This window comes from Nicotiana tomentosiformis, chromosome 5 (genome assembly GCF_000390325.3).
Source record: "Nicotiana tomentosiformis chromosome 5, ASM39032v3, whole genome shotgun sequence".
NCBI lineage: Eukaryota > Viridiplantae > Streptophyta > Magnoliopsida > Solanales > Solanaceae > Nicotiana > Nicotiana tomentosiformis.
The window spans coordinates 57,931,495-57,941,958 of record NC_090816.1 but is presented as its reverse complement, the minus strand read 5'-3'; the positions used below and the strand labels follow the sequence as shown (position 1 = coordinate 57,941,958).

The following is a 10,464-nucleotide window of genomic DNA, read 5'->3' as shown; positions in this document are numbered from 1 at the left end:
GGTTATGTGATTGCATATTGGACCGCAAAATGACCTTCAAAATTGAGCTTCTCCTGTTCAACTCCGCGGCGATTCTGCGATCAGCGGAATGGTTTTGTGATTGCATAATGGACCGTAGAAATATCATGTTCTGCAAAAAAAAAAAAAATCCACCAACTCCACAACGCATTGCACAACCTAAAAATTCTGTACCGCTACAACCACCCAACACATTAGCCCACCTAAGCAACATAAAACCTTAAATTCCTTAGCAAAATTTCACGAGGCCTTACACATACAAATGGTGGCAAACTATGAGGCTAGTAGGCCAGCTGACGTAGCACCACTCATATGGTCCCAGTTTTCAGATCTTCTCATTAGGGAGTTTATCCCACAAAATCGTAGGGACGAGTTACGCAACGAGTTTGAGCATTTGCGTTAGGAGGGTATGACTGTATGCCAGTACACTATGAGGTTTACAGAGTTATCCTACCATGCAGCTCCTTTGGTTTCTACTGTGAGAGAGAGAGAGAGAGAGAGAGAGAGAGAGAGAGAGTTTGTAGATTTACTTAGGGACTCACTTACCGGCTTAGATTTGGGATGACACGAGAGATGGAGACTGAGATAACATTTCATTAGGTTGTGGAGATTACTAGGAGGTTAGAGCTTAGCCGCGGGCTATAGCGGGAGGATAGAGGGGCTAAGAAGCCTTGTGGTTTTGGAGGGTTTAGTGGCTCCTACTCTAGGGGAAAGTTCCATCATGGTAGAGGTTTTGTTAGTCGACCAGTTCAGTCTACACTTCAAGTTTCACGTAGTGCTCAAGCTAGCCATGGATTTCAAAGCACCCATACCTAACAGTCATCCTTCAGCGCACCTTCTGCATGGGGTACCTACAACAGCTATTTCAGTCGTCCAGGGCAAGATCAGTTCCAACAGCCACGCCAACAGAGAGGTTATTTTGAATGTGGTGATATTGTACACTGTGAAATATTGTCCAGTCTTCAGATGGGTGCACCTTAGTAGGGTACTCCGGCTATGATTCCTGCTCCAGATGCTACAGCACATACATAGCCAGCTAGAGGTGGGGGACACATGGGTAGAGGTCATCCTCGAGGGAGAGGCCAGACTCATTTTTATGCTTTCCTTGGTAGGACTGAGGCAGTATCATTAAATGCAGTCATTACAAGTATTGTTCCATTCGGTCATGGAGATGCTTCCATTTTATTTGATCCAGGTTCTACTTATTCGTATGTTTCATCCTACTTTGCTTCGTATTTTGATATGTCTCATGATTCTTTTGCTACACCTATTTTTATGTCTACAACCATTGGGGATTCAATTGTGGTGGATCGTGTTTACTTTTCTTGTGTGGTTATTGGTGGCTATGAGACTAGGTTGATCTTCTGCTGCTTAATATGGTAGATTTTGATGTGATTTTGAATATGAATTGGCTATATCCGAACCTTGCTATTCTTGATCGACATGTTATGACCGTGAAGTCGACTATGCCGGGGTTGCCAAGGTTGGAATGGAGAGATTATTTGGGTCATATTCCTAGTAGGGTGACATATGGTGGAGAAGGGGTGCTTGGCGTACTTAGATTTTGTTAGATGTGTTAGTGATGATGCTCCTACGGTTGATTCGGTCCCTATAGTGATTGAGTTTCCAAATATGTTCCCTATAGACATTCCGGGAACGCCACACAGTAGGGATATTAATTTTTGTATTGACTTGGCACCGGGCACTCAGCCCATATCTGTTCCACCATATCGCATGGCTCCAGCAGAGTTGAAGGAAGTAAAGGAACAGTTGCAAGAATTTCTATATAAAGGTCTCATCACGCCAAGTGTTTCACCTTGGGGTGCACCAATATTGTTTGTGAAGAAGAAATATGGTTCCATGAGGATGTGCATTGACTACAGGCGATTGAACGATGTTACTATCAAGAATAAGTATCCACTATCGTGCATTGTTGATTTTTTTGATCATTTTCATGATGCTAGGGTGTTCTCTAAGATTGACTTGAGATCGGGGTACCACCAGTTGAAAATCTAGCATCGGGCATTCCTAAGACAACTTTCATGACTAGATATGGGCATTATGAGCTTTTTGTGATGTATTTTAGCTTGACTAATGCCACAGTAACATTCATGCATTTAATTATCAGTGTGTTACAGCCTTGTTTGGACTCTTTTGTCTTTGTGTTCATTGATGATATCCTGGTGTATTCCCGTAGCAGGGAGGAGCATGAGCAATATTTGAGGACTATGCTCCAAGTTTTGAGGGAAAAGAAGTTATACGTTAAGTTCTCCAAGTGTGAGTTTTGGGTAGTCTCTGTTGTGTTCTTGGGCCATGTAGTGTCCAGCGAGGGGATTAAGGTAGACCCAAAGAAGGTTGAGGCAGTTAAAGGTTGGCCCAGACCTTGTACTACCATGAAGATCAGGAGTTTTCTGGGTTTTGCTGGGTATTATTGCCGCTTTGTGGAGGAGTTTTCATCCATTGCAGCCATATTGAATAAGTTGACTCAGACGGGTGCTTCATTCAGGTGGTCAAACGAGTATGAGGAGAGCTTTCAGAAGCTCAAGAATGCCTTGTCTACAACTTCAATATTGCTTTTGCCTTTAGGATCAACATCATATACAATTTATTGTGATGCTTAGAGGGTTAATATCGAGTGTGTGTTGATGCAGGATGGTAGGATGATTGCCTATGCTTCGCGTTAGTTGAAGCCCATGAAGAGAACTATACGGTGTGTGATTTAGAGTTAGCAGCTATTGTACACATGTTTACAATTTGGATCACTAGAGTCTCCAACATATGTTTACACGGAAAGATCATGGGCAGGTTTGCTCTAGGAGAACAAATTTGCACCTAAGGGTATGAATTTATCCTACATCCCTCCGGTGCTACAGGACGGGGAAGTTGTAATGCAACTATTGGAAGAGGACATTGCAGAGGAAAACCAGAAGTGGAATCGAGCAATAATCTTGTACGTGGTGGGAAATACTCCAACTATTGGGGCAATTGAGCGCTTCATAGCTAACCAGTGGAGTAAGGTCAAAAAACCTAAGGTATTCTTCCATAACGATGGGTATTTCATAATTTTGATGAATAGCTATGAAGAGAGGGATGAAGTGCTTGAATGGTCCATATACTATGAGTAGTAGGCCAATCATAATTAGACCATGGACGGAAGGATTTGATTTTAATGTGGAAGTGCTTAAAACCAAGCTTCTATGGATCAAATTCCCTAAGCTACCACTTAACTATTGGAGTAATCTGGCCCTAAGCAAAATTGGGAGTGGTTTGGGAAAGCCTCTGTATGTTGATGCATGTACTACAGTGGCTGATAGAGTCTCATATGCTAGGGTGTTAATTGAAATGGATATCACTAGGCCTTTACCAGGGCTAATAAAATTATATGACCCTAAAGGCAAGGTGATCGAGCAGGTGGTACAATATGACTGGAAACCTCAGTACTGCCAGACATATTGTCAAATAGGCCACTCGTGTAGAGATCAAAAGAAGCAGAACCAGGAGAGAGGACATGAGAGAGGTATTGAACCGAAACAAAAATAAGAAAGGAGAATAGTGAGGGTGCTTGATCCTAATGTGGACAAAATTGATGCTCATGGTAGGTTCCTTGATCAACTGTAATCAGAAGGTGATGAGCTACCATTCCAGCAGGGAAATGAAAAACAATGGCAACTTGCTAGAGGAAAGTCTACATCAAAGAAGAATATGGGATCCATAAGAGATAATGAAGTAGACATTGGCAATGTATTCAAAGCACTAGTTGACACAGCCCAGAAGATTGTGCAACTATATGAAGCTCAGGGGGCAAAAGGTCAGAGAGTAGAAATGGCAGAGGAGGAGGCTCTAAAATAACTACTATATCATGATGAATATCATACATGGAATGTTAGGGGATTGAATAAAGTGTATAAGCAAAAAGAACTAAACAATTTTTGTAGAGAGAATAAAGTGGTAATTATGGCTATTCTAGAGAATAGAGTCAAGGCAACCAATGTTGTTTCAATAATGAAGAAGGCTTTTAGTAATTGGAAATGGGTAGCTAATTATGATGAGGCACTAGGAGGTAGAATTTGGGTAGTATAGGATCAAACACATGTGGATTTTGAGGTTATCCGAATACATGAACAATATATAGTAGGGCATGTGATCATGAATCAGCACATAATAAATTTCAACTTTGGTGCAGTCTATGGAATGCATACTATACAAGACAGAAATAGACTATGGGAGGACCTGAAGATAATTATGGATGGAGTCAGTGGCCCTAGCTTAATAATAGGGGATTTTAATACTATACTATCTAGTGAGGATAGAGTGCAGGGGAATTCAGTACAAGAGATAGAGGTGAGAGACTTCAAAAACTTCATACTGGGTACATGGTTAGATGAACTCAAAACAGTGGGGAGAAAGTTCACCTGGACAAATAACCATATCCATAGTAGAATTGATAGAATATTGGTAAATGCAGAATGGATTCAGAAATGGCCGGCCATGGAGGGGATCATTATGAATCATGGCTTCTCAGATCACTATCCTTTGAGTGTAGCTAATGATGGTACTAATCAAGAAGGTAGGCGACCTTTGAAGTTTCTCAATTGTTTGGAAAGTCACCAAGACTTTGGTGAAATAGTTAAGCAATTCTAGAGAAATAGGCACAGGGGAACTGCAATGTTAAATGTGTGGAATAAGCTCAAAATGCTAAAAGAAGCTCTAAAACAGCTGAACAACCAAGAATTCAATAGTATTGGGCACAATATTCAAGTAGCAAGAAACAAATTAGAAGGTATCAAAGCTCAGATGCCACTCCCAGGAAATGACATTGAGGCAATACTACGAGAAAAGGCTGCAAAACTTGGACTGGAAAAGTTATTGGAGGTTGAGGAGAGTGTGTTGAAGCAGAAGTCAAGAATTAAGTGGCTTAAACTAGGGGATTCTAACACGTAATACTTCCATGCTTGTGTGAAAAACAGGCAAGCAAAGAATCATATTGGCAGACTAACTAACAGTGCAATGCAAATTCCTCAAAGTTCTATTGAAGTAGAATAGGAAATACTGAATTTCTACAAAAAACTACTTGGTACAGCATCTTCACAAATGCCAGTAGTTATCCCAGAGATCATTTAGAAAGGCTATACTTTAAGCAGGCAGCAACAACTACAGCTAATCAAGCCAGTTACTAGAGAGGAATAAAGAGAGCTATACTAGATATTGATGATGATAAAGCATTGAGATGTGATGGTTATAACTCCTACTTCTTCAAGAAGACATGGCACATATTGGGTGATGAGGTTACTGCAACAGTAATGGAGTTTTGTGAAAATGCTGAAATGTGCAAAGCCATCAACTGCACCACTATTACTTTGATCCCTAAAGTCAAGAACCCAACTATCATCAAGGAATTCAGGCCTATTTCCTGCTGCACAGTACTATACAAGATAATATCAAAAATCCTAATAGCAAGATTACAGGAAGTTATGACAGACCTAATAGATAACTTCCAAAACATCCTTTGTACCAAGTCGAATGATCACTGATAACATCATTATGAGCCATGAATTAGTAAAAGGCTATGGGAGGAAGAACATATTCCCTAGATGCATGCTCAAAATAGATATGAAAGCCTATGATTCTGTGGAATGGGTATACATTGAACAAGTGATAAAGATGTTGGGATTCTCTGAAATATTTGTGAAGTGGATAATGACATATATTGGTATAGTTGCCTATTCTGTAATAATTAATGATAAGCCAGCTAAACCATTTGATGCAAGGAAAGGACTGAGGCTGGGGGATCCCCTATCTCCAGTTTTATTTGTGATGGCCATGAAGTATCTTAGCAGACTATTGAAGCCATTGAAGGATAACAAAAAGTTTAAATTTCACCCAAAATGTACCAAAGTCAACTTAGTGCAATTGGGATTTGCTGATGATCTACTTCTTTTTACATGCAATCAGTCAAGATACTCCATCAACAGTTTCAAGTATTTTTTGTAGCCTCAGGACTAATTGCAAATCCTAACAAAAGTTGTATTTACTTTGGTGGAGTGAACAACATGGCTCAACAACATATTATGGACATGCTAGGTACACTAAATGAGAACTACCTTTTAGATACCTGGGGGTTCTTTTGAGCACCAAGAGGTTATCAACTATCCAATGTGAGCCTCTAATTGATAGAATGTTAAGCAGGATCCAATGTTGGACAACAAACTTTTTGTCATATGATGGAAGAGCAATGCTAATTAAAAGTGTTCTAGTTGCAATTCAAACATTCTGGGCTCAGATATTCATTTTGCAAAAGTAAATCATTCATTTCATAGAAATAATATACAAGAGATTCTTATGGGCAAGAGCTGTTGAACCTACCAAAAAGGCATTGATTTTCTGGGATAAACTGTGTGCTACAAAGGTAGCAAGAGGACTAAACTCCATCAATGTGGAGCTGTGGAATAAAGCAGCTATTTGCAAGCTCTTATGGAACATTCGTACAAAGAAGGAAAAGTTGTGGGTCTAGTGGATTCATGCATACTACATAAAGGGGAACACTATATGGAATACAAAGCCAAAGAGTGCATCATGGGTCATCCAAAAGATATTCAAGGCAAAAAACTACTTTGAGGTTTCTGGATATACAGAAGAGGAGGTAAATCTGATGGAGAGATTCTTCGTAAGACACATATACAAAGCCATGTAAGGGGAGTTTCAGAAGGTTCCATGGAGGAAACTAGTGTGTAATAATCAAGGACTACCAAAGTGAATTTTCATACTATGACAGGCAATACAAGATAGGTTAGCTACAAAAGAAAGGCTAGAAAGATGGGGGATTATGGAAGACAAAACATGCTTACTCTGCCAAAGAGAGAATGAAACATTACAACACTTATTCTTTGACTGTGAAGTATCAACAACTATATGGAAACAACTTATAAACTGGCAAGGCATTCAGAGAACAAAGGGAGATTGGCAGGAGGAGCTGAAGTGGATAGAAAAGGTGGCCAAAGGTAAAAGTGGAGGGGCAACAGTATGCAGAATGTCATTAACAACAACAGTTTATCATATTTGGCAAGAGAGGAACAATGTTATTTTCCATAAGAAGAAGAGATCTGCTAATTCTATCCTTCGACTAATCATTCAAGAAATACACATTAGGGCCAAGCTATTTCCTAGGTTATATAGAACCATGAATACACTGAATTGGTATCCTGATTATCCTGATGTAGTTTAGAAGACAAAAGAAGCAGGAGAGGGATTGTAGCAAAGCTAAGTAACTCCCCAAAAAAAAGATTTGAATTTGAGGCAGCAGAGGTAGTTGGAGCTATTGAAGGATTATGAATCACTATTCTCTATCATCCGGGGAAGGCCAATGTGATTGTAGACACCTTGAGTAGAAAGGCAGAGAGTATGGGGAGCCTAGATTTCATTCCAGTTAGGGAGAGGCCTTTAGCTATGGATGTTCAAGCATTGGCCAATATGTTAGGGAGATTAGATATTTCAGAGCTGAGTAGAGTTCTTGCTTGTTTCGTCTTTGTTTGAGCGCATTAAGGATCGCCAGTACGATGATCCCCACTTGTTTGTCCTTAAGGACATGATGCAACATGGTGATGCCAAGGAGGTGACTATCAGTGATGATGGTGTGTTGTGACTTCAGGGTCAAGTTTGTGTTCCTAATGCCGATGGCTTGAGGGAGTTGATTCTTGAGGAGGCTCATAGTTTGCGGTATTCCATTCATTCAGGTGCGACGAAGATGTATCGTGACTTGAAGTAGTATTATTGGTGGAGGACATGAAGAAGAACATTGTTGGGCATGTTTCTAGGTGTTTAAATTGCCAACAGGTAAATTATGAGCATTAGAAACTAGGTGGTTTGCTTCAAAAGATTGATATACTGGAGTGACAAGTGGAAGTTTACTTTGTGGTAGGGTTGTCACGGACTTTGAGGAAGTATGATGCCATTTGGGTCATTGTGGATCGGTCCGAGTAGTTGGGTAGGATCTATATTAGGGAGATTGTTCGCCTGCGGGGTGTACCGGTTTCTATTATTTCATACCGCGACACTTAGTTTACTTCATACTTTTGGAGGGAAGTTCAGTGTGAGTTGGGCACACAGGTTGAGTTGGGTACTGCATTTCACTCTCATATGGACGAGCAGTCCGAACAGATAATTCAGATCTTGGAGGATATGTTGAAGGCATGAACTATTGATTTCGGAGGCCAGTGGGACCACTTTTTACCTCTAGCAGAGTTACCTATAACAACAACTATTAGTCTGGTATGCAGATGACTCCGTATGAGGTCTTATATAGGACACAGTGTTTTTCTCTGGTCGGTTGGTTCGAGCCCAGCGAGGCTAGGTTATTGGGCACAAACTTGGTCTGTAATGCTTTTGAGAAGGTGAAGTTGATTCAGGAGAGGCTTCACATAGCCTCAGTCTAGGCATAAGAGTTATGCGGACTAGAGACTGGAAGGTTCGTGTTATGGCTTTCATGGAGAGCGAGAAGGTTCTTCTTAGAGTGTCAACCATATAGTGTGTGATGTGGTTTGGGAAGAAGGGAAAGTTTAGCCCGAGGTTTATTGGCCCTTTTGAGGTGTTGGAGAGAGTCAGTGAGGTTGCTTATAGACTTGTCTTGCCTCATAGTCTTTTGGGAGTTCATTATGTATTCCATGTTTCTATGCTTCAGAAGTATCACGAAGATAAGTCCCATGTTTTGTACTTCAATACAGTGCAATTGGATGGAAATATGGACTATGAGGAGCTGGTGGCCATTTTGGATCGGCAGGTTCAGAACCTCATGTCTAAATCTATTGCATCGGTGAAGGTGCAGTGTAGAGGTCAACCAGACGAGGAGGAAACTTGGGAGACTAAGCATGTTATGCGGAGCAGATATGCATATCTCTTTGGCCCTTCATGTATGGTTCTTAACTCGTTCGAAGATGAAATTTTATTTAAGAGGGGTAGAATGTAACGACCCTACTGGTCGTTTTGTATATGTGATCCATGTTTCCCCCTTGAAAATGCTTTCCATATGCGTAGTTTTTGTTTTGAGACTTGAAGGGATGGTTGATTTGGTTCCGGGAAGGTATTGGAATAAATTGGAACACTTAGTTCCATTGTTGGAAGCTTACATTATAAGAATTGATCAAGGTTTGACTTGTGTGTTAACGACCTCTGATTCGTGTTTTGATAGTTTCAATAGGTTCATATGGTAATTTTAGACTTAGGCGTATGCTTAGATTTGGATTTGGAATTTTCTAGGATGACTCGGCTATTTTTGCTGAAAGTTGGCAATTTGAAGGTTTAGAAATTTCATAAGTTTGACCATGAGTTGAATATGAGGCTATCTGGTTTGGATTGTTGTTTCAAGACTTGGAATAGGTTTATTTTGTCATTTTTAACTTGTGTGCAAAGTTTGGTCTCCATCCGAGTTTGTTTGGTAGCAATCAGACACTTGATTTTGAATATTGAAGTTGTTAAATATTAAGGTTTGCATGATGCCTTTTGCCGTCGATATGTGGTATTGGATGTTATTTTGATGTTTTAAGCTTGCATGAGTTCTTATGGGGTTTATACACTTTTGTGGATGCTTGGTGTGGGTCTCGAGGGGCTCGGGTGAGTTTCAAATGAGTTTGGAATGATTTTGGAGAGGTTTAAGTATTTGACTGCTGCAGAGGTCGCATTTTCGATGGTCTTCTCGCATTTGAGAAGGACCGCATTTGCGGACTCTTGAGCAAATTTGTGATAGGTGGCTCAGAAGGGCTGCTTCGCATTTTCAAATCTTGTGTTGCAATTGCGATATCCACAGTTGCGAAAGGACATCGCATTTGTGACGCTTGGTTATATTTGCGAGCTCCCTGGTCGCATTTGCAAAGGAAGCAGCTCAAGGGACCTGTTCGCATTTGCGAGCGCTTCATCGCAATTGTGAGGTTCGTATTTACGAACCCTTGGTCGCAAATGCGACATCCACAAATGATATTATTAGAGCCATTTCGGGACTTAGACCCATTTTCTCATATTTTGAATCCTAGACTTGGAGAAGGGCGATATTTGAAGAAGATTTTCATACAAGGCAAGTGGGTAAGTGATTTCACATGATTTTTATATTATATCTTGATTTTTCCATGGATTTTTACACCTAATCATATATTTTGGAAGGGAAGTTTTAGGGGGGTTTTGACTATGTCTTGAAAAATGAAAATTGGGTATTTGAGAGTCGATTTGGACTCGGTTTTGGAATCTAATCACATATTTGGACTAGTGGGGTTATGGGTAGTCAATATCTACCCCTTGACTCGAGTTTTGACCGTGTGGGTCCGGGATCGGCTTTTGTTGACTTTTGGGAAAATTGGTAAAGATTGAGACTTTATTGTTTGGAATTAATTCCTATATCATTGTCTAATGTTATTGAGTTATTTTTTGTGAGATTTGAGTCAGGAGGAGGTTATTGTTTTAGAG

At 40.3% G+C, this 10,464-nt stretch overlaps 2 protein-coding genes across 2 annotated transcripts; both read left to right on the top strand.

The window, feature by feature from the left end:
- The first annotated feature begins 2,858 nt into the window (after positions 1 to 2,858).
- LOC117277165 (uncharacterized) lies at positions 2,859 to 3,867 on the top strand. Its single transcript, XM_070176125.1, has 3 exons — positions 2,859 to 3,050; positions 3,103 to 3,535; positions 3,641 to 3,867. The coding sequence occupies exons 1-3, from the start codon at positions 2,859 to 2,861 to the stop codon at positions 3,865 to 3,867; spliced, it is 852 nt and encodes a 283-aa protein (XP_070032226.1).
- A 105-nt stretch (positions 3,868 to 3,972) lies between these two features.
- LOC138892412 (uncharacterized) lies at positions 3,973 to 4,659 on the top strand. The gene is made up of 2 exons (XM_070176124.1): positions 3,973 to 4,078; positions 4,202 to 4,659. Exons 1-2 carry the CDS (start codon positions 3,973 to 3,975, stop codon positions 4,657 to 4,659), a joined length of 564 nt encoding a protein of 187 aa, XP_070032225.1.
- The last annotated feature ends 5,805 nt before the right edge of the window (positions 4,660 to 10,464 follow it).